General features: G+C 38.5%; 1 protein-coding gene across 1 annotated transcript in view; it reads left to right on the top strand.

The window, feature by feature from the left end:
* The window catches only part of LIX1 (limb and CNS expressed 1), a 47,890-nt gene continuing 22,535 nt past the window's right edge, over positions 1 to 25,355 (top strand). Inside the window, exons 1-2 of the mRNA XM_065875091.1 lie at positions 1 to 196; positions 19,167 to 19,330. Of these exons, the coding sequence (XP_065731163.1) occupies positions 85 to 196; positions 19,167 to 19,330 (276 nt within the window). The 5' untranslated portion in view covers positions 1 to 84. The remainder of the gene's footprint in view (positions 197 to 19,166; positions 19,331 to 25,355) is intronic.

The following is a 25,355-nucleotide window of genomic DNA, read 5'->3' as shown; positions in this document are numbered from 1 at the left end:
AAAAGAGATTCTTTGGTAATCCTGTGCATCAATGAGCTGCACAAATTCAGCCCAGGACTGCAAGAATTCAGGCATGAGGACACTATGCAGCAGGCTCGCACAGGCAGACCCAAGATGGACAGAACCTTGGAATCCTTGAGACACATCATTGCCCAAGTCTTGCCTCACAGAGACCCGGCTCTAGTCTTCAAAGACTGTAAGTACTGAAGGGAAAAACGTTTTTTGACCTTTTTAGAAAACAGTCCTAAATGTCTAGTCACATCCTATTTAAGTATGTTTTCTCCTAAATCTCTGTAGTCGTGTGCTGTGGTCTAAGTGGTATTTAACTTGTTCCTGACTTCAGACAGAATAATTTCATTTCACCTACGGGTATCAGTCGCTGGGATATTTTGTCAGTGATACATCTTGTTTAACCGTTTAGAAGTCTGTCTTAAAATCTAAAATTCGCCTAAGACTTAATGAACTTTTCCAGATGATTTTTAAATAAATAAGACTGATTGGTACTAGGATTAAATCTAAAAATAACTTGAACATGATAATAAAGTATATCTCTTTTTTAACCTGTTTAATCCTCCATACCATATATGAGTTATGTTTAAAAAGTATTGTGTTTGAAATTTTTTGTTGCAAACAAATTAATAAATCACCACTGAGCTCTTAAATTTTGATAACAAATTATAACACTTTAGTTTAAAAGGCCAGTAAAATGAGATGTCTTCCCACTTCTGCAACAACGCCCTCCCCCTCCCCCAAAAAAAAATCTAAACAGCTATGGCAAAGTTATTTCAAAATCTTTTTTTAATGGTTATGAAAAATAATTCAATCAAGATTTCCAATTCTAGCAATACTATTAGACCATTTATCATGTAACTTTGTTTCTGGAACCAATTTGATTTCCTGCTGCTGCAAAACAGACTATCTTCACCTTGTATCTTATCTACAGTGGGTTTCATATTACAAAGGGCTTCTGAAACAGAACTTTGCTATGGAACTGCCCAAAAGGTAAAATGCATATGGATTTTTTTTTTTTTTTACTTCAATAAGTTACAGCTTTCTTCTTTGTGAATCTCGTATGTTTGTCTCCATCAAAACATCAATGGTTTGTATTTTTGCTTTCTGATTGCTGAATAATGTTCGTTTCCAGATGTCCTTTTATTTTATATTTCTCATATGTGTGATGAAGAGAAAGAAATGTTAGGCAATTTTATTCTATAAAATGTTCTTCTTAGAAATTAAATTGTAACCCATTTGCCCACTAAGGCATAAAGTGAAAGCCTGCTCTTTCTTTCTTTTTTCTTTCTTCCTTTTTTCTCTTCCTTTCTTTATTTTGCTTTCTTACTCCTCCTACTCTTTCTCTTGCTTTCTTAGTTTCTTGCTTTCTTTTAAATATTGTCTTCAAGCATGTGTCAATAGCTATGTTAGAACTAATAAAAATCACTCCCTCCCCCAGTCTAGCCTGGAGTCTATTCAGGTTTGGCATGTTTTTTTAAGTGAAAAGGGGAGGAAAGAATGCCTCTCTCCTACAATAGCACTGCATTCACTAGTGAAGGGTAAAAAGGATCTTGACCTGCCTAAGACTTTGGATGAACTGTAGAGGACCAGGGATCATGTGGTGAGGGTTTGGATAGTAGAAACAGTAAAAGGAAATAGAGGTGAAATTTTTCACTGAGCTCATTGTGAATTTAAGAAATTTAATTTGAAATTATATGGCCCACTTTTTGAGCTGAAATAAATCCCAGCAATTGTTTACAGTTCACCAGAGAGAATAAAACAGAAAAGGATTAAAATAAAACATACGTTAGGTTCCATCATCCAGGCCTTTGTGGGAACTCTTTTATATGGAAAAGCAAAGAAGTGTCCTGTTTTATATACTTCATTCCTTAACATAGAACTTAAATTTCATCAGATAGCATTGCCTGCTTACCCTAGAATGGGCTGCCACTCGGCAACTGCTTGCATGGCTTAATAGGTGTGAATTTTAACTTCTGAGCCTCTCCCTTCAGGTGTTTCTAATCTGAAAAATGACTAAATGAAAGTAAGCCAAAATGGCAGATTTCTGTGCCAGGGGTTTTTATGATATCCAAACATCCAACCACTCACCATCCTCATGGAATAAATGGGAACAGTTTCACTTTCTGGGGCAGACATCACAAGTCTGCCTAGGGCCTGCGCCATGCCTCAGCAACCTACCATGCATGTGCCAGGGTTTAGCACATGGACTCATTTTCTTTGGCACACCCATAATCCACCACAATCCTGCTTTACACAGCCTGTAAAAAGCTGCTATCAACCTTGAATAGCAGGTTCTAAGCAGCCTTCCCTCCTCCTAGTCACTCTTGGCTGCTTTTCCCCCACCCCAGGCCAGTCTCTTTTTGCCAGAAGAGCTAAGCACTTGAACACATCACTGCCAATTCCTTAAGAAAAATTGCTACCTTGCTTTCCTACAAGATGAAAAGCCAATTCAACAAAGCTTAAAACCGTGCACAGTTGAACAAAGGAGCATAAAAAAATAATAACATTCTAAAAGTGTTTTTCTAAATTTCTCTTCAATGATGCAAAGGCAGTTTTTTTCTCTTTATTCTTCAGAAACATATAATACAAGGAATGTAAACGATCATTTGATTAATTTGTTGCCCTCCCTTGGCTTTTGATTTGTTTAAAAGCAAGCAATAGTAAATTGAATTTTCTCTTCAAGTTGGTCAGGAAAAGTACCCAGAGAGTTTTCTGGTCTGAGACCGATGCACATGGGGATAGTTACATTCATTTAAGGAAATAAAATATGAATGTTTTTCTCAGCCAAGGAGGCCCTCCAAGTGGCATTTTGTAATGTATTAAACCTCTCATTTGTTTTAGACAGGTGTTCATCTGGCAAAAGTTGTAATTTTTTTTATTTTCTTTCCTGAAAGGAAATAAATTTCATGACATTTTTTCCCTTTTTCTCTATTTTGCATTTCAAATGAAAAATAACGGAAAGAAATTTTAAATGAGGTGGGCTCTCATTTTGTAATTTGCTCATCTAAGCTGACACTGGACTGTTCTTCACTACCTAAATGTCTCCATTTTGTAACAGGTATCTCTGGGAGTCTCTACCACCAGACAGAATCTCTTTGCAGAGAAATTAAGGCATATATCCATGTTGCCCTTCATTCTTGGCTTTGTGCAACATCCAATTTCTTTTCATGTGTCACAATCAAAGATGAGCTATCCTGAAAGCAGCCCTTGTCAGCTCTTTTGAGAGTTTGTGTGTGAGCTTACTATCTGTTTGCCGCTGTTTAACAATTTCTCACATGCTTTCCCAAAGGAAATCACCGCCCCATGATTTCAAGATGTCTGCACTTTCAGATCCTACTCTGAGCATTAACCCTTCAAATTACAAGAGCATAATATGCTTATCTGCCATCTTGGGATCCTTCTTCATGCATTAATAGTAATGCTAAGATGTCAGTCCTCATCATGTGATTAAGGCAGTATGCTAAGAAGGTTTACTCTTCACAGCAAGCCAATAACATAGGTACTATTGATTTATAGGTGAGAGAACTGAGGCTTGTGGAGGTTAAGGTGACTTGCCCAAGGCCACACCTAATGAAATGACAGAGCCAGGATTCAAATTCTATCTTCCAACCTCTCACCTTTAGCCACTGCAAGACATTGCCTCTCAGAGGTGTTACATTACCATGTCATTTGTGCTGTCATGGCAGTATCTGTTAGGAAAACAGAGGTGGAACTGAAATGGACTCTTCTGGGTGTATGGAGAGAGCCCATTAAATAGGCATATCTGAACAGGAGTGTAACAGAAGAGTAATAAGGGAAGGGCATTTTTGAGGAGAGAGAACAGTTTGTCCAAAGGCAGATCAGGCAATACAGGAACAATGCATCAGGGGAGGTGGAGACAAGGCTGAGAAGGGAGGTGGAGACAAGGCTGAGAAGGCAGGTGGAGTCACGCTCAAGTGTAAGCAACAGGGGTCCATTAAAGTTAGCAGTGATCGTAGATTAGTTCTGGAAGTGTATGGCCTCATGTTGTATTGGGGAAAAGATTATATTGACATCTGCTGCAGGTATACTTCCTGATACTAAGCTGGAGAGAATTGCAGATTTTTCACAGCAGGAATCCTTTTGCCCATTCAGGCAAGATGCAATACATGCCTATAGGGAGAAACCACTTTCACTAAATAAAGGCCAAAATCAAGGCAAACTTTTCAGATAGTTAAAAACTACCTTAGCTGTCATTAAAGCCATGAGAACATGTTGGTTTCTAGCACTGATTTATAAAGTGAAGTGTTAGATTTCACTGTTTCCCAAAATTTTATAATGAAAAAATACGGTGGAACATTTAACTAAACATTGCACAATTAGAAGAAAAATTTCTCACATATTTGAAGTGCATTAACTCTTCCATTTGAGGAGACATTTTCTGCATGAAAGGTTGTATTTATACCAGTTAGGTGAATACTTCAAAAAGTACATTTTTACCCTTTGGAAAAATTGGACCATACTATAGAGCTATTAAAAACATCTCAGTAATCATGAATCTGGCTGTATGGAATGCAAGAGAGGAAAAATTCTCAGGAGTCAAGTATTTTCCCCATCCCATGCTTTTTAGAGTAGTTATCTAAAATCTATAAATTTGATGATACATTTACGGTTTTTGCATTTCACATAAAGGAATGGAGTAGGATGTGAGGGATGAAGGCACTTGTGCAATAAAATTCCTACACGTATTGCATTGCATTCCACCACAGAAAGTGTGCTGGAAAGAGCATGGTTAAAAAACAAAAAACAGGGACTTCCCTGATGGCGCAGTGATTAAGAATCCACCTGCCAATGGTGGGGACATGGATTCGATCCCTGGTCTGGGAAGATCCCACATGCCACGGAGCAACTAAGCCCATGTGCCACAACTACTGAGCCCATGTGCCACAACTACTGAAGCCCACGCGCCTAGAGTCCATGCTCCACAACAAGAGAAGCCACAGCAATGATGAAGCCCACGCACCACAAGGAAGAGTAGCCCCCGCTCTCCGCAACTAGAGAAAGCCCGTGTGCAGCAATGAAAGACCCAACGCAGCCATAAGTAAATAAATAAATAAATAAATTTATTTTTTAAAGTGAAGTATTGTTATAAAAAAACCCAAAAAACAAAAAACTCCACTGCTTGCTAGCTCATTTTGGATTAATGGTGGCATCTTAATTACAATAATTTGAACTCTGATAATTTTAGCATCTAAACTGTGGATGTCCATTCTACTGAAAAAGCCTACTCAAAAGCTAGTTTTACTTTATCTATTACAGGACACAACTATTTTTATTTGAATTTATACTAAAAGAAAAATGCAGATTTCATTTCAGCTATCTGTGGCATAAGCACTGTTCTCCTTTTTTCAGTAAAGATACATTTGGCAGAGTTTAAATACTGAAAGTCTTAGTGTCAGAGGAAAATTTTTCAAAATGGAAAAAAAGAAGTGGCTTCTTGATCACTTAATGGCCATATCTGTCTTAATACATTTATTTCTTAATATATAAATAAGATTTAACAAATCAAAATAAAATATGAGTGACACCCATCCTGTGATCAAATCTGGTGCCTCTTCATGGTCTGCTGTCTCATCTCACCATAGGCTTTTTTTTTTAACAGTTAAGATTTGTTAGCGTGAACTCAACTTTAACAACTTCTGAAACTCATGTGTTAAGTTACAGCCCATAATAGGATACAGCTGCACAAGGGTGAGTTTCTAAGTTATGATTTTTCTGTTTAAATGATACGGTTTTACTGATTATGTGCTACAGATTGATTTAAGAAATGTAAGACAACTTTAGAAGCCTTTCATAAAAGAATCTTCTTTATTTAATACATTTCATATTGGTGTTTTAACCCCAAAGGCTCTTATTTCTTTTCTTCCATGTTCAAATGCTCATATAAGTTTAGTCTGTCAAGGCAGTTTTAAAAATCCTATTTTAAAAGAAAAAGGAAAAAAAAAAGAATCCTACTGAAAGTTTAATAATGACAAAATAGGCAATTATTACACTCCCTGTAGTTTTCTACATTCTCTCTCTGCTGTCCTTAGAATACTGTTTGAATTATGGTGTTGCTTTTTTTTTTTTTTTTTCTATTGGGATGATAATCAGTTGATCCCTATTTTGATCTCATCCCATTAATGCAGCTGTGGGAACCCATCATCTAGTCACCACCCCTTTCACACTTACGGGCTGTATAGTGTAGTTTACATTTTTCTCATGTGCCTCTGTACTATGAGTTATAGTTTTGCTGGCATGTTTTTGTCCACACCTAAGTTGGAAGTCCCAGGAGGGCAAAGCCATACCTTGCACTTCTATGTAACCCCCAAGGTGTCTCCCACAAGGCCAGGCACCTAGCAGGTGCACAACAGACTTTTCTGGTGGCTGATTTGTTTATTTTCTCCCTCACAAAAAGGGGGGAGATTTTTCCCATTGTCAAGTGAAATATGATGAAATAAATGGTACTGGGACTTTCTAAACCATCATCCATTGACACCTTAATCACAGCCTAATTGCATGCAGGGTTAAGCTGACAGCCCCATGAAACAGGAGGCAGCATGGAAGAAGGATGGGCTGTGAAAATAAACACAGCCACCTCAGGCAACTTCCCCAGAACACTGCCTCAGGTTGGCCTTGGTAGAGCAGCCCAAATTATCCCATATGCCACACTGGCAGTGACTCAGATTGCCAGTCCTTATATTCATCCTCAGGGTCTACCCTCAACTCTGGGTCACACAACTCTGTGTGCATCAAGCTCTTTAGGGCCAAACTCTGTCCGTGCCTTGTACATAAACCCTAGTTGGATAGCTGTGGCAGGGTCATGGAGAGCTTTCTTATAATGACTCTACCTGGGGAAGGTATGTTACATGCCTAAAGCCACATTTGCACAGATTTGACCATTCTAACTAAACAGAACTGGTCAGCAAAGTAACAGTGTTTGATTTTTTTGTTTGTTTTTTGTTATCTTGGATCCTTGGTTATCTAAAGTCAACAGTCCTACAAAGTCTCTGAAATATAGTGCAGTGTCAGTGCCCAGTGGCACATGGGAAAGATATCAATATATACTTCCTAATTGGTTAAGTGGATTACATGAGGTTTTTAGTCTGTGTAGCTTTTGTGATTGGATGACATCATTTGAACCATGGTGCACAGATACAGCACATTTGGGAGCCCAGGCCTGCTGTTGCTGCTGCCATTCAATTGTGATATATTTAATGACCTTTTATTTTAATGTCTTTGTGATTCCCTCTTGTTCCTTGATATTCTCTCCCCTCTGCCTTCTTAAAAAATTACCTTGTACATTCAAAGATATTTTTTTAAGTGTTATTTAAATTTCTCCCCAAATGACTTATAGTTTAGCAATTTAAAATTCTAAAGGTGAAAATTAAACCAAAACGAACAATGTACTTTTTTGCATATTATAGAGAATCTCCCAAGAGGTTAATTTTGTAAAAAAAAAAAACAACCCAAAGAATCTTAATTCCCTCAGAGAAAGTGTTCAGGGTAGAGAATGGGGACCAGACCAGAAGAAAAGAAAAAGCAAACAAAAGAAACACAACCAGCTTCCCAGCTGCTGAAGGAGCTAGGCACTGACTCTGGACCGTTACTAAAAGAAAATAATGCTGGGAACAAAGCAAGACTCTTAGCTGTCTCAGCTCTGTTGTGTGGCTGTGGCTACCTTTGAAAGAGTATCTACAGAAAAGAAGAAGGGGCCCAGGATTCCTACATATTGTACATGACACACAAGCTGTGTCAGCAAGATTCCATTAGCCTGGTCAAAACTTGTCAAAGCCTGAGGATGGTTATAAATGTTTAGACAGCTGGCTCTGTTGGTCAGTGTCCTGGAGTTAGCCAAGCCAAGCACAAGACCCACAGGTACCCCATTTTGCGTGAATGGCAAATTGGCATCATGCCTTGAGCTGGCTCCTTAAATTATCTGGGGGTCCTTTTCCTATTTCTCCTCAACAAATCTAGGGAATCACATTGACAAAAACAAGTTGTACATGATTGAATTGCTAGAATAGAAAATACTAATTAACTTTATTTTAAAGTATCACCTGCTAAGGGTAGTTAAAAGATTATATTAAAATATTGCATAACAAAAAAATCCATCTGGAGGCAGAGAATCGATTTGAAAATATGTTTAGCATCTTGAAAGCCTCTTAATGGTTTATCCTTAAATGGTAGCCTTCCAATTTGTCTTTAATTGTTTTTGGCAAGGGAAATTTTGCCCAGCTAGAATTTTTTTCTCATGTAGGGCATAAAGAAATTGCTTCTTTTTTTCTGATAGATTCATAACATAACATTCATAACATACTTTTAAGACCCCTTATTACTGACAAATGACTGTCTTCCCTGCAGGACTTACCTGGTATTAGGTAATTGAACTGGGCAATGAACTATAATGTTTCTACTTTCCTGAAACACAATCAGTCATTAACATTGATTTCAAATAAGAGTTAGCCCCTCTCTGTAGTTTTTGCTAAGAGCAGTTCTATTGCCATTAGCATTTATTAGAAAGTGAAAAATTGGGACAGACATCCATGTCTCCAGATTTTGAGACATGTAGCATTTCATCTATTTATTTTCTGTCCATTATGAAGCTTTGACTTTAAGAGTGAATGATATTAAAAGAGCTTTCTTTTTTCCATCTCTGAACTCTTCACATATTTTGGAAATAAATTAAAAAGCACAATGTGTCCAATTAGGAATTTTCAGATTTGAGAATATTTTTAGAATGTTTAATGACATGGTTTCCAATACAAGAACAGTCATTCTCAGAGATGCAACATGCAAGCATATAATCATGCCTTTTCCTTTCTTCCTTCACCTTCTCTAACCACAAATAATAGCGAACACTCTAGTGCTTACTATGTGTGAAGCTCTATTCTGAGCATTTTCCATTTTAAGCTTTACAGCAACCCTGTAATGTAAGTACTATATTTTACAGATAGAACAGGAACACTAGGTAGGTTTCTTACAGCGGTAAAGACAGGATTCAAACCCAGGCATTCTGGCTTCAGAGCCCATGCTTTTAACTATGTAAGGAAACTGCCTACCTGTTAATAAAATGTGGAGATAGAAGATGCAGTACACGTTTTATCGTGTTCAAACTAAAGCCCCTATAATCCATGGGGCATTTACATCCTCTCCATCTCAGAGTTCCCATATGAAAACATATATCAGGTGTCCCTATTAGCATCTTCATCGTGTCCAATCTATGAAAAGGACAAGCTCTGAGTTTTTAGGATAAAGGCCCTCTGAGTGGCTTCATGCTCCTTCCAGACTACAAAAGGAGCATCCTCTTGCTTGCTGCATCTCCTACTCACTCCTCATAGAGATTTTCTGCCCAAGCTCCTCCCAGAGAGACATTCTTCCTGGGCTCACCCAGATGCATAAGAGCAGCTGCACATTCTCTCCAAGTATTTGTGCCCTTGTTCTTCATGAATGGAGCCACTACAGGCAGCACACCACCTCAGGCAAAGAAAGGACAAGGAACTCTGTGTTCCTGCCTTTCTCTCCCACTTGGGTAAAGCTGAGGCACCAGAACAATAGGATCAATTTCCAATTATTGAAAGAAACAAACTCCCCTTACCCTGTCTCTTATCAAATTGTACCCCCTTCCTAATGGCATCCTTCCCTATCGCTCCCACACATAATTCCACAGCCGAGGCATTACTGTTTTTCTTACTCTTTTTGTCAAATGCCACTCTCACTCCTTTGAGAGCACAGTTTCTATCCCTTCCCCAATCCCGGTGTAAATCTCATTTTTCTGAGGTGGCTCAGATTAGGCCCTCCTCCTATGCATATTTTTATTCTTTAATTAATTTATTTATGTGTTTTTGGCTGCGTTGGGTCTTCGTTGCTGCACACGGGCTTTCTCTAGTTGCGGTGAGTGGGGGCTACTCTTCCTTGTGGTGCATGAGCTCCTCATTGCGGTGGCTTCTCTTGTTGCGGAGCACAAATTCTAGGCACGCGGGCTTCAGTAGTTGTGGCTCGTGGGCTCAGTAGTTGCAGTGTGCCGGCTCTAGGGTGCACAGGCTTCAGTAGTTGTGGCACAGGTTCAGTAGTTGTGGCTTGCAGGCTCTGGAGTGCAGGCTCAGTAGTTGTGACGCACGGGCTTAGTTCCTCTGCGGCATGTGGGATCTTCTTGGACCAGGGATCGAACCCATGTCCCCTGCATTGGCAGGCGGATTATTAACCACTGCACCACCAGGGAAGTCCCCCTGCGCTTGTTTTTATTCTGACCTTTTCAGTTCACATTTATCTACTTTTCCCCTTGAATCTGTTTAATTATTGTGCCATAAATTTTAAAGTTTTAAATATTACCTTAAAATCATTTCTGTTCTACAATATAGCAGTCTAGTATTTTGTTAACAAATTATATTATGAATTCATTATTTCTGCAATCATATTGTAAGCCTTTATGAACAGAGGCCTATTTTGACTGCTTTGTTGTTTTTTTTTTTTTACTCTATACCATCAAAGACAGGGTTACCAGATACACCAGTGCCTCATTGCTGGTTAATTGTGTTCTGTTACACAATTCCTGATCTCAGAGACTACTTTCAAATCCTTTTCAACACAGTGCTCCAGGCAGTCAACATAAATGGATTAGAATTGACACTCTGAGACAAAAGTACTTACCATTCCTGTTCAGGATTTCCCTAAGTCCTAGTTATCATGAAGATAAAGCCCCAGCTGGCAAGCAACTAGCAATCACATGTTTACTCTGCCCAGGCTTCATCTTTCTGCACCTCCTCAGCCATCTCCATCTGAGCCATGGCTGCCACCACCACATCCATGCTGTGTGGGTACCATAGTGGTTCATATAAGAAACCTCCTATCTAGAAGGAAGTCTTGATCTCTCCATGAATCGTAGTACCTTCACCTATCTTCTGTATGTTCATTCAGTTGCACAGTACAGATATGTAGTTTTCTTAGATTTCAAATGAATTCAACAACTGCTTCTAGATGAATAGCCCTGTGCTAGATACCAAGGAGGCTACAGAGGAGAATGAACCAGAGTCCCTGCCCTCTAGAATCAGTCAGCTGTGAGGCAAATAACATAATACTGTACTCTATAAGATGAATTCTTATCACAAGGCATTTCATTCCTCTGGCCAGAAGTCAGTCCAGCCAAGTCTGACTTGATAAATTTAGCCTGGAGCACCACATCTATTTTATTACATGGCTTATAGGAGATTAAGTGCTAAGACATAGGGCCACTAATGGAATAAGAGCACAGAAAAGTACATTCATATGGGCTAGAACCAGTGGGCAAGGCGTGATGGAGGACGTGGCATTTCCTCTGAACTATGAGAATAAATTGGATGGATAGAAGGGAGGGGCAGAAACAATACTCAGGATAGGAAGGAGAACTTGAACCAAAACACGGGGAAAAAATATGCAGTATATGTTCAAGGACAAGTAAAGACACTGCATTTGCTGAAGCTGATTGAGGATTTCTGCTAGAAAGGGTCAAAGGTTGGATGGTCAAAGTGTTCCACATTGTTGGATGTCTTCGTTGGTCACTGCCTTCTGTGAAGTTTGATGCTGAACTTTATAATCAAAGAGAAAGCTTGAGGAAGGAGAAAATGAAAACCTCATTTATGAAAGACTTGCTTGGGGATCTAGTTACCACTCTGAAAACTGTCCTATTCAGATTTTAAAACACAGTGAAGAAAAAAGTATCCACACTAATGTCTATAAACTGCATAGCAAATTGTCGTCTTGTTGATGTGAAAATTTTCAAAATTGCTGAAGAGGTTTGTCTTAGTCAGCTTGGGCTGCTGTAACAAAATTCCATAGGCTGGGTAGCCTAAACAACAGAAATTTATTTCTCACATGTCTGGTGGCTGGAAACTCCAAGATCAAATTGCTGGCACACTCAGTACTTTGGAGAGAGCCCTCTTCCTGGTTTGCAAATGGCTGCCTTCTTGCTGCGTCCTCACAAGGCGGAGAGAGGAAGCTGTGGTATCTCTGTTCTTATAAGGACACCAATCCCATCATGGGGCTCTACCTCATAATCTCATCTAAACCTGACTATCTCCCTAAGTCCCCACTTTCTAATACCATCATATTAGGGGTTAGGGCTTCAACATATGAATTTGTGGGAGACACAGATGTTTAGTTCATAACAGGGTCTATTACATGTGTCTGAGAAAACAATTTGGAGCAATGGAATTCGTTAAGAAGTTTGATGTGCAAAGTCAATTCAGAGGTTAAATTGCTTTCTTTACTCTCAGATGTTATGAACTGATAGAAATCACAAAAAGGAACTGGATTTCATGCTGTTGTTCCTAGGATCTCCCCAACAGTTCTCTCTCCTTCCACTTCCTCCCATACCCCCAGCCTCAGCCATTTGACAGTCTATTTCTTTCTTTTTTTTTTTTTTAACATCTTTATTGGAGTGTAACTGCTTTACAGTGGTGTGTTAGTTTCTGCTTTATAACAAAGTGAATCATCTATACATATACCCCCATATCTCCTCCCTCTTGCGTCTCCCTCCCACCCTCCGAATCCCACCCCTCTAGGTGGTCACAAAGCACTGAGCTGATCTCCCTGTGCTATGCAGCTGCTTCCCACTAGCTAATTATTTTACATTTGGTAGTATATATAAGTCCATGCCACTCTCTCACTTCGTCCCAGCCTACCCTTCCCCCACCCATGTCCTCAAGTCCATTCTCTACGTCTGCATCTTTATTCCTGTCCAGCCCCTAGGTTCTTCAGAACCTTTTTTTTTTTTTTAGATTCCATATATATGTGTTAGCATACGGTATTTGTTTTTCTCTTTCTGACTTACTTCACTCTGTATGACAGACTCTAAGTCCGTCCACCTCACTACAAATAACTCAATTTCGTTTCTTTTTATGGCCGAGTAATATTCCATTGTATATATGTACCACATCTTCTTTATCCATTCATCTGTCGATGGACACTTAGGTTGCTTCCATGTCCTGGCGATTGTAAATAGAGCTGCAATGAACATTGGGGTGCATGTGTCTTTTTGAATTATGGTTTTCTCAGGGTATATGCCCAGTAGTGGAATTGCTGGGTAGTATGGTAGTTCTATTTTTAGTTTATTAAGGAACCTCCATACTGTTCTCCATAGTGGCTATACCAATTTACATTCCCACCAACAGTGCAAGAGGGTTCCCTTTTCTCCACACCCTCTCCAGCATTTATTGTTTGTAGATTTTTTGATGATGGCCATTCTGACTGGTGTGAGGTGATACCTCATTGTAGTTTTGAGTTGCATTTCTCTAATGATTAGTGATGTTGAGCATTCTTTCATGTGTTTGTTGGACATTCTATTTCTTTATAGTAATTTTACCAGTTAAACATCAGTTACCTTGACAAAGGCAAGACCAATAGATGACCTGTAGTATTAAACCCTGAAGTCGGAGAGTTGCTCAGCTTGGCTCCAGCATCAGCCAAGTTGTTATTCATCTGCATTCTCTGGGTCTCCCGCTGAGGATTCACTACCTCTCTCCTGTCTGGTGTCCAGATTCACTATGGGTGACCAATTTATCTTGTCATGGCTGTGGATAAAGCCCTTTTCCTTTAGTGTCCATTCAGACAAAGTAGAAACTCTTTAGAAAGAATTTCACTAAACTTTGGGAGAAATAATGCATAGCCACAAACGATGTATTCCAGACGATAGCTTCCTGATCCTGAGGTGGAAGGCACAATCAGACAGAGAAACTTGACCTTGACTTTTGTTCATGCCCCTCTTCAAAGGAAGCCTGTTCCAAAGCCCTCCTCGGTCTTTTGTCATTTCCTCTTGTTTCTCTTGTGGTCTCTCCTTTAGCCATTATTCCTTGAAAGAAGGGACTGGAACGGGAGGCCTAATCACAACCCCCCTCTGAAGCCCACAGCTGGTGGGTATTTACAACATTGTTTTAAACCAGAGCAAAGTGTTAGCTGAAGATTAATCAGGATACCTGTTCACATGACACAGACTGCTCATTCACTGTGACAGTTCCAAGCTAGAAAGTGTCATATCACTTGTATGAAAAAAATACAGATATTAACCCTTTGCTTCGTTTGACTGCCAAGAACAAGTATCAGAAAAATGGCCCATAGAAAATGGTAGGTGAAGTAATTCTTGTGCAGAGCCTCCTACACCTTTCCTACCAACAGCCTCACAAAGGCAACACATCTTCCATACCTTTGATGACATTCAAATATTCAATTAACCTTTATTCTTCTAAAATGCTTCTAATAGATGTAGACATGCATGAAAACAACTTAAATTCCATTATAATTAGGAGTGGCTCAGGATGAGCAAAGAGCTAGACTATACACCCAGACCAAACTAGGTTAAAAATCCCAAGGCTAAGACTTAGTAGCTGTGTGATTGTATCCTGAGCATCTTTTATTTCTTATCTCTATGTTGTGGATGATAATACCTGTTGTAAGAATTAAATGAGAAAATGCCTAGTGCCTGGCATATAATAGGCACATGATAAGAGAGATGAGAATAGCAACTTCGTCCTATCCTACTCAGGACTTCTCAAGCTTTAGTGTGCATCAGATTGCCTGAGAATCTTGTTTAAAATGTAGATTCTGGTTCAGTAGGCCTGGGAGCATGAGAGCCTAAGGGACCTGGAAGGTGACTTGAGGAAGTTTGGAATGAGAAAGAGTATCAAGACATAGGGTCTTCTATGACTTGCCAAGAAGTTATTTGTTCTGTAGGTAATGAAGGACCCACAGAAAGATTTTAAGATGTGAGTGATTTAATTAACCATAAGATTCAGAAAGATTACCTGGAAACAGTTGAGGATGGGTTGGATGGGAGGGTGATTGGAGTCAAGTGGGTACTGTGGTATATCTGGTTAGATATGAACCAATGCAGCAGTGGCAATATTAACTGAGAGGAAGTGATGACTATCAGAGACATCAGGATATGGAACTGACAAAATCTGGGCATTTATTAGATCTGGAGAGAGGAAATTAAGTTTAAAGTTCCTGTCAGGTTTCTGATTTACGTGACTGGGTATATGATTATATCACTTTCTAAATAATTTGGGAAAAGAGTTTATGGAAAAGAAAATGGGTTGAGTCTGGGAATATGTTGAATTTCTGTGACATCCAAATGGAAGTATCTGTTAACAAAGTTGGAGTTACAAGAGAATGTTTTGGGAACTATTGGCATATATTATGGTAGATGGATTCATGGAAATAGGTTCTGTCATTCAAAAACAGTAGAGAGAGAAGCAAGAAAAGACAAGGATAAGGCTCTCGTGCAAATCAACATGAGGGGTGAGCAGAGGAAGAGAAACCCACAAAAGAGAATGAGAAGAAATGATAGAAATACAGAAGAAGAATCAGGGAGAATACTTCAGAAAAGCTTAGGGAGATGAGAGTTTTTAGAAGAAATTGATCAGCTGTGTCAAATGCAGTTAGAGGTCAAGTAAATAAGGACTGAAAGTTAGAATTAGTGATATTTGCCAAGTAGTTTCAGTAGCGTAATGTAGAGGAAAGCCAGATTGTTGGTGGGTTAAAAATGAATGGCAGGGGGACTTCCCTGGGCGTCCTGTGGTTAAGACTCTGCGCTTCCAACTCAGGGGGCATGGGTTCCATCCCTGGTCAGGGAACTAAGATCCTGCATGCCACGTGGCATGGCCAAAAAAAAAGAATATTCCCGAGGTTGAGTGTTTCTTTTAATTGATTCATTCACTCATTCATTTATTCATTCATTTGTTGTCTTGAGCATACTTATGGCCGCTGAGGAGTGAGTAAAGAGAAAACATTTAAAAATAGGAAGCCAAGAGAATTACTAATAGAACAATGCCCAGAAGAAGCAACACAACTTCATTTGAGACTGAAGGAAATAAGGTAGAGCTGGGCACTTGTGCAGCTGGGTCACTAGATGTAGGGAGGGATATCACACGCTTGGTGGCTTAAGTTTGTAACGTGAAAGGCAGGATCATTGGCTGGGCTCTGAAGGTGCAGCTGCAGCTGGCGACTAAACTGTGTTGTGAGGCCTTTCCTCAAATTTGGGTGGTTTTCTTCAGCAGTACTTGACCCTTTGCTTGCCTTTTCTTTGACATTGTCCATGAACCTTGTTGTTGCTACTTCAAAAAAATAAAGGAGCATGTGTTTCATAAATAGAGCATCTTCAGATATACTGATCTTTGAAATTCCAAACAGCATGCTGGCCTTCTTCCCTCTGCACTCCATTCATCTGGTTTTTCAGTCGACACGAGGAGATAGAGATAGAAAGATGGATTGTGTGTGTGCATGTACATATGTTGCACTCTTTAGAGGTGATGACATACGTAAGACCATCAAAGAAATCTTCCAAGGTTGCAGAATAAAAAATTTGAAAACTGCTACATTTATTCATGCAGAAATTTTACTTAGTAGCCACCTCTGAACTCTTTAATCCACACAGTTTTACGTGCCAAAATTCTCGTGTTCGTTTTACCTAGAAAAGCATGAGTCTTCAGCTTCTTACTCCAGTTTTCAGCTGAACAACATTCAACAATGAACCAACTTAAAATAGCCGGTTAATGGCCCTTGTTGACTATCAGGGCAACAGACCACTGACTTCGGTTTTAGGCTTCAATCTTCAAGACATCTCTGCTGAATTCTGTAGGTCACAGGCAAATTGAAACACAAATCAGCCCGCTCACAAAATACTTGTTTTCCTGGACATGAGAGAGAGAGGAAGTTGGGGAGCAGAAATACAGTTTAGGAAATAAAAGTTCTAATTCTATTTTGGGCTACATCAACTGGTGGAAAATATTACTTCAAATATTTTTGAATGAATGAAAAATATCTGTAATTACCAAGCTCACCTTGACCACTTAGCACGTATTTTATTGGTTAATTCAATTATCCCCTCCGATAGTCTTATATTTCCCAGTTTCTTTCCCAAAACACATCTTAAATACTAAAAACTACAGTTTATAAATATACACAGGCATCCAATTCCCTGGGCGTCTTGCAAATTTTCCTGAACTACACCTTATAAAGCTGGAAGCTGATGGGTGACCTAGGAATGAAGTGAAAGAGCCAGGTGGTCTGGTCAACAGCTTAGAAGGTGGTTGTGCAATGTTTTTGCCTCCAGGTCAAACTCTGTGACTCTCCTGATTCCCTGCAAAATAACAAAACCCAGCATTTTGAAGCACATGTATTCAGAAATATATCAGGAGAATGTCAAAGGGCATAGACACCATATTACACAAAGAAAGTTTGAAAGAAGAAAAGCTATTCAATCTAGAACCTGAGGAAACCTGAGAGTTGTCTATTTTAGTACACTTTTATACTCAAGTGTGAGATGCCAATTCAAAACGGTTTAAGGTAAAAGCAGATGTGTTGGTTCAGGAGCTTAAGCTATGACATCAGAACTTAGTCTTTCTTTTCTCTATCTCTTGGTTCTACCCTTCTCTATGTTGGCTTTCTTTTCAGCCATGAGTCTCCCTTGCCTGGGCAGCACCATACTTCTCTCCTATAACCCCAGTAACTCTAGTGAAAAAGGAGAATCCAGTCTTCTGACATTTCCAACAAAAGTCCTGGACTCATTGACTCTAAATGACTTGACTTTGGTCTAATCCCCACTCCTCAACCCTGGAGAAGACTTGGTTGAAGGAACGGTGGTTCTTTAAGGAAAACTTTCGTGCTATTCCTACAAAGAGGGACAACAAATGCCAGGGAGGCAAAAACAACAGATGTCCTATACCACCTTCAATTATGTCATGGGTTCTCTTATGAATACAGAGATTAACCTCTATGAGGTCCCAGAAATGAGAAATAGCCCACTTGCATGAACCTTATAGGAAAGCAGATTTCCACTCACTCCCCAAAATGACCTTCTTATAGTTAAAACCATTAGCATTTGAAATGGGCTACATCAAGATGTGCCAATTACCCGGTCCTTCCATGTGTCCAGAATCAGGCCAAATGGGCAGCTGTCAGTGGTATTGTGCAAGGAATTCCTGCATCAAGCAGAGCTTTGCCTGCGTGACCTGAAAGGTCTCTTTTGCCTCTACAATTCTATTATCCTTGTTAATTTCCACAATTCAATTTGCAGTACAGGATAAACAAACCAACCTAATTTGATCTGGAACTTCTACAGGCTATCATAGGTCATTTAATCTAAAACACATGGCTGTAGCCATTACTACGTTTTCTGAAGTCATCTAACAGACGTGGTCCTTAACAAGGTTTCCATGTTATTAGTTTCACTTGTTTTTTTTTTCCCCAGCCTCCTGCTTATTACACAATTGCATTCATTCTCCTTTGGATTAGGGTGGAAAGGAGCATGAAAGAGTTTTCTTCTTTCTGCCTTTCTCCTCTTAAATCTTATAATAGGTGAGTTCCAATTAAAATTACATGCTTGGGGCTTCCCTGGTGGCGTAGTAGTTAAGAATCCGTCTGCTAATGCAGGGGACACGGGTTCCAGCCCTGATGCGGGAAGATCCCACATGCCGCGGAGCAACTAAGCCCGTGCGCCACAACTGCTGAGCCTGCGCTCTAGAGCCCGTGAGCCACAACTACTGAGCCCACGTGCCACAACTACTGAAGCCTGCACACGTAGAGCCCGCGCTCTGCAGCAAGAGTAGTCACCGCAATGAGAAGCCCCTGCACTGCAACAAAGAGTAGCCCCTGCTCGCTGCAACTAGAGAAAGCCCATGTGCAGCAATGAAGACCCAGTGCAGCCAAAAATAAAACAAATAAAATAAATAAATTTAAAAAAAATTACACTGCTCATATTTTTACCTTTGAATTTAGCTTTCACTTTGCAGGTCCAAGAATCTATGAGAAACAGGAGTGGGAGTCATGGATAACCATAGATCTGGACAAAGTTTATTAAGGAAAATTTTCAAAGAAGGAAGAGTGAGATTTTTAAATTTGTTATCAAAAACTAATTTGTAAATTTAATATACTGCGATGCTGTTAGAATTAGGGTGCCAAACCACTTGAGCCATACTCATGAAAAAATAAACACATTTGTTTTAAATGGTATTTGTTTCTTTCACAACTGAAAGCACCCCACACCCCCACCCCACCCAAACATACACATACTCCCTTCTGCTTAAACTGGAAGTGCCTTGTTACACAATCCAACCCGCAAATAAAATGTTGTTTTTGCTAGGGTATGTCCATCCTTAATAACTGATTATATTTCTTGTCTTTTTCAGTGAATGTTGTGTCAATGTTACAGGAATTTTGGGAAAGCAAGCAGCAACAGAGGGCTGCGTTCCCAAGTGAAGGTGTGGTGGTCTACGAGTCGCTGCCGTCTCCTGGACCACCCTTTGTGAGTTATGTGACCCTCCCAGGGGGAAGCTGTTTTGGCAACTTTCAGGTAAGAAGCAACCATAAATTGATCAGTGAAAGCTGATTGAGTTAAAACAGAGTAAGCCCTTTCATAAAATGGTACATTGTAAGTTTTCTTGGGTCTAATGAAAAAAGTTGTGCCACATTCCATTATATAACAGAAAAATTGGTCAGATGTTCCCATTTTTTTAAATGGGAAGTATTTTTTTATTAGGGTGTTGTCCCCTGATATTTCTTTATGGAAAATGAATTTTATAGTATTTTATTTGCCTGACTGCTGCTGCCTTTTCCCTCAAATATTTTAGAATAAATCTTAAAGAACAAAGGAACTTGGGCAAAGTCCTTGCATCAGGGCCCTTGCATCAGTAGAAAGTCTTCACGTTTATGAAATTTGTAATCAAATACTAATCAATCTACTACACACGAAAGCATGAACCTATAGCAAAGGTTGAGGGTCACAGGGCTGGGTTCAGGCACCTATGCCAATCCCAAGTTCTGCCTCTGAATAATTGTAGACCCTTGGGAAATTTATTTAACTTACTGATTTCCCTGATTTTGAGATGGGGAATAATACCCACAGGGTAGGTTGAGAGTCATATGAAATATACATGCAATGTGTTTATCTGATATATAGCAGTTATTCCAAGTATTATTTTGATAATCAGTATAAAGACTCTTCCAGTTGGTTAATTCTTTGTTATGTTTGTGATGGGTGTAAAAGATGATACATTTCTAGTTGTACACCTGTTCACACAAAAACATTTGTCTGCATTAACAATCAGTATCTGATTGTGTGCGTAACAAATACTTATTGAGTGACTAGGAAATATCAAGCACTGGATCAAGTAATGAGGATATGGTCCATACCTTAAGGAAAGAAATGTACAAAAATTATAGTAATTACATAGTAATATTAGAGGGTCAATGAAAGCACAAAAGTTGGAGCTTCTCAATTTACCAGTCACCTTTATAAGTACCCCTTTAGTGCAGTAAACTCTCTCTTAATTTTCAATAACTGGCAAAAATCCTTCATTTATAGTTTATGGACAATGTGAAACTCAGAAGCGCTCAACTTTCCCTCTTAGCTTTGACAACTAGGAAGCCCAGAGGCAAAATTTCAGTGTATCTCTTTGTAGTATATCTATAAAACTTACTGTCCTGTAGTTTTTAGGACTAACCTCATACTGGATATTATTTATATTTCTAACTTTACTCTCCCTTTGAACTTAGTGTGCCTCACTCATTTATTTCGTCCTGTTACCATGTATCTGTTTTATATTATTTCAAATCCTTTGTGTGCCTCACTCATTTATTTCGTCCTGTTACCATGTATCTGTTTTATATTATTTCAAATCCTTTGTGCAGTAAGGGGAAGATATAGTTTAATAAATAGACCCACAAACCTATGTCTGCCTAGGGAAGTCAGAAAAGAATTCATGGGAAGCAATCACACACTGAGATGTACAATTGAGGGTGTCTTTGCCAATCAGTAAAGAAGAGATAACATTCTCAGCATAGGGAACAGTGTGTACAGAGGCATGGAACAAGAGAAAACCACAAGAACTTTCAGAATTTGGGGATCCTAAGTGTGTCTGTGACAGGGAAACAGTAGGAGATGATGGTAGGCACTCATATCAAACTATAAGGGGTGTTCATGCTTTGCAAAGAAGAACAGGTTTTATTCTTTATAAAATCAAAATCCCTGAAAGATTCTGAGCAGGAGCATGATATATTCAAATGTGTTTCAGAAAGCTTACTCTGATAGTAGCCTGGGGTAATTTTAAAGAACTGCTTTCAAAACTTCTGACACAGCCAGCCAGTGAGGTCTTGCCTTCTACCCTGAGCAGTGGTCAACAGTGGATTTTTACCTCTGACTAATGAAAGTGAACTGCCTGATGAGGATGATTTGAAAATGGCTCTAGAAGCCTTAGAACAGAACTTGATGGAACCCTAGACACTAAGACATGGATGGGGAGCAAGGGAGGGGGAGGAAAGGCAGCAAATGAGGAAAGGATTCCCTAATCCACATGAGTCTGCAGGTCCATCATCAAGCGTTCAAGGTGAAGTCTGCCTACTCATAGAGAGCTCCCATCAGACTTCCCATTCAGGGGAGGCCTCCTAGGAAAACAGAGCTGCTCAGCCACAGAGCAAGGTTTTGCCAGCCACCTAAATGAATCTGTTTTGTTTTTTTTTTCTGTCCATGAATGTCAATGGACTAAAGATCACCAAACATGTGAAGAAATCCAAAAGAAAAAAAATTTTAAAAGACCAAGGCAAGCAAACAAAAGAACAGAAATAATTTAAGCAGCAGAGTATGTAAAAGAGTATTACAATAATTATCTTCAGAAAATTGTGGAAAGATAAGTATCCCTAAAACAGCTAAGAAAAAAGAAGCAAGCAAGGAACAGGAAATTTAAAGTGTGATTGCCAAATTAGAACAATAATTAGAACAAATAAAAAATGAGTAAACAGATGAATAGACATAGATCACAGCCAAATTAGTAAAGGATAACAAAGTAAAAAATGAATAGTAAATTTTCTAGAACTTAGAGCAAAAAGACAAAGAGATGGAAAAAGAGGACAGGAGACATGGGGATAAATCCTGGAGGTAAACATTAATCTAATAAGAGTTCTAGAAAGAGACAAAGGAAATAAGGGGAAGAAATAAGTAACAGAAGCAATTTTCTTTGAGTTAAAGGAAAGCACAAATTTTCATATTGAAATGGCCCACCGTATTCCAAGCAGGATCATGACAAAAAGTCACACAGCTCTGTGGCTGTATGAGACTTAGGGACAGCATTCTGTTTAAAAGGTGGATCAAGGGACTTCTGTGCATTGATCTCACTGTTTTTTTGGGTTTTGTTTTGTTTTGTTTTAAGGTAGATTTGATTTATATGTAGGATAGCTATGGGGGAGCTGATACGAAATTGGGCAAAAACTGGCAAACCTGGTCAAAAAAATGAAAAACTATATATTTGAAAAGATAAACAAGAAAGACATTTGTGAGTAAGAAAAAAGAATAAAAAACATACACTACTCTCAGCATGAGAAAGGGGATGTAATCATAGGAGTGTGATATAAAAATACTACATGAACTATTAAAAAAGCATAAAAACTTACATAATATTGACTTTTTTCTGGGAACTCTGTTATCTTTGCAATTCTTCTATAAGTCTAAAGTTATTTCAAAATAAAAAGTAAAAAAGAAAAAAAAATGGCTCCAATGGCTCCCTACTATTTTACCTTCTTATTAAAGTTTGAATTCCTTATTCTGGCAATAAGGACTTTACAACTAGCCCCAACTTTCCCAGCTTTATCTCCTGAATTCTTTTCTGACACTCAGTGCTTCAGCCTGACTGTCCCTCATCCAGGCCTTGACCTCTTCCAGCCACTCCACACTCATACTATGACTTACTCATGAAGTGCTGTTGCCACCTTCTCTTCATGTCTAAACCCTGACTATCTTCCAGGACTTCACTTAGATATCACATTTTCCATGAATTTTCCCTGAAGCTCCCCACTAAAAATCTTTACCTCTTCTGATTTTCCAGTGCAGTTAGTTATCTCTGCTTCTCTTCTAGTATTTAATGTTTTTTACCTTATGCTACAGCTACTTATGAGCATGTTCTGTCCCTATAATAAAATGTAAGGGCCTCAGGGACAGAGTCTGTATCCTTATATCCCTAAGATGCCAAGTACTGGGCTTTGCATATAGTAAGTGCCTAATAAATGTTGTTGAATGAATAGCTAAATGATGAATAACAAATCCGAAGAATCAATGAAGTTTATATATGTCCTTTTTAAAAAAAATATAATCACTATTGACAGATATACAAAACAATATATACTATTACATACAACATAATATATCAACTAAGGTATTTCACCTCACTCTGCAAGATGGTGGGCTAGGAAGGAAAAATCAGTAACATTAAAATCAGCTGATATTATTATGTTCATATCTGTAATTAAAGTTTTGAAAGTGGATTAATTTGAAACTATTGATTTAAAAAAAACCTTCTAATTCTCTCTGAATTTCATTCATGCAAAATAACTTTCCCTCCACCCTATACCCATGATCTCGAATAACCAACATTTGGCCATACACACCCATGCAGTATGTTTGTTCATATGTAATAACTACATGCATTATAATCTACTTAGAATATAATGCTTTTGACAGATCAGTAAATAGATCTAGAGGATATGAGTCTAAGAAATTCTAATGTTCTTGTTTTTGTTTTTGCTTCCTTGAGAATTATGAATTTCCCTATTGTCTCATAAATTTCTACTCCAAATTATAAGACTTCCCGTATGTAGTAAATTTACCATCCTCCTTATAGTCTCTAAAAAATAGAAAACAAAATTTAAAAAGCTGAACTCTTCAGCAGGTAAGCCTCTTGGTGATTTCTCTGATCATTTCAGGGTTTCCTTTTCCTTATGTTTAAATCATCATATTTTAAGGTTCTCAGGAGGATTGTTCACATCCTTGCTTTAAAAGATCCAGAATTTCCTGAATCAAATATGTTTTGAAAATGTGTTTGGGTGATTGGCTGCCAAGTCTTAACCTATTTGGCTCCCCAAAATGTGATTTGAGAAAGGAAAACCAGGAAGGAAAAAAAAAGAAAGAAAATTTCTCCTAAAGCAATGTCCTTACACTTTTCATGGTCAGTTCAAAAACTGTCTTCAGTGGTTTCAACTAAACCGTCTAAATGTTATTTTTACCATATAACATTTTATCATATTTTTGCCAGCAGTTGGCCTTAAGAACCTACATGCTCATTCCTGCAATGCCTTTCACGTAATCAAATGTCACCCTTGTGCATTGCAAATCATTTCATGATGGATTATTAATGCCAAGACCATGTGCTGGGACACGGAGAAACCATTATGCCAGCAGTAGCCTTCTTACTGAGCCGTGGACGTCACCTCCAACGGTGCCAAGTAATTGAAAATACTTGAAGTGGAGTATGGGACTGGACTGCCAGATTAATCCTTTTGGTTCATGAAAGCTGTAAGAGATTATGCTCATTCATTCTTTAGAAAAGTGGTACTCAGACTGAGCTTTAGTTTTCTGATTAATCAAAGGAAAGCAGTCAAAAGGCTCTGGTGGACACAAACCACCGGTTTTATGCAAAGAAACCTCCCACTGAAGTAAATGGGAGGCTTGTGTCCAAGAAGACTAATTAAAGAATTTTCAGTTAGTTTTGACGCCACAACCCAAAAAAAACAGAGAGCCAGAGGGAAAGAAAGCAGCCATAACCCTGCCTTTTAACTGTATAGAAAAAGAGAAGTGAAAATATGATTCATTTTTGAATTTCTAAACAATAAATAAAATGATCTACTGTTATAAAATTATTTGTCTTTTAGAAAGTTATACTGAAACACATTAGTGCTTATTGTGTCTTTTGTAAAAGAAACTATCTTCTAAGGCATTAAGTGGAAATTCATGCAGCTTGGGTGTATTTTCTCTATGCCATTTTTGTCTCGGCAGTTAATCCTTCCCTAGCCCCATATCATGACCATGAAAACTTGCAGTAATTTCCATTTTTTACAATAAGGGCAACACAAGGGCCATCAGATCAACGTTTGGCTCCCCTCTTGATGAACTCAGAAGGAAAGCCACTCATTGTTTCAGCAGCTGTTTTTGTTTCCAAATCCAAAAGGGGGAACTTAATTGAGTATTTTCTCTTATTTTATATTTTGATTAAAAGATCTGTGATTCAAGTTTTGTTTTCAAGCCAGTGATGTGGTCTTCTATATAGTCTGCTAGAATGATTTGGATTAATGTATTTTACTCTTATTTGGAATAAAAAGTAAAACTTCTTTGAGTGTAGTACTACACCATGTGATTATTTATGTGCAGAAGTTATGATTGAATAAAAAATGTATCACCTGGCTAAAACATTGATGTGATAGCTCGATTTATTTGAAGTGTAGAACACTCATTCAATGAGATGTCATACTTTTTTTCACGTATTTTGTTATTGTTAAAATTGCTTTACAGAAAAACAGGTGGTAAACACTGGGGTCAGGTACTTAGGCTGTTTGTA

This window comes from Phocoena phocoena, chromosome 3, assembly GCF_963924675.1.
Source record: "Phocoena phocoena chromosome 3, mPhoPho1.1, whole genome shotgun sequence".
Lineage (NCBI taxonomy): Eukaryota > Metazoa > Chordata > Mammalia > Artiodactyla > Phocoenidae > Phocoena > Phocoena phocoena.
This window is presented reverse-complemented; position numbering and strand designations above follow the sequence as displayed.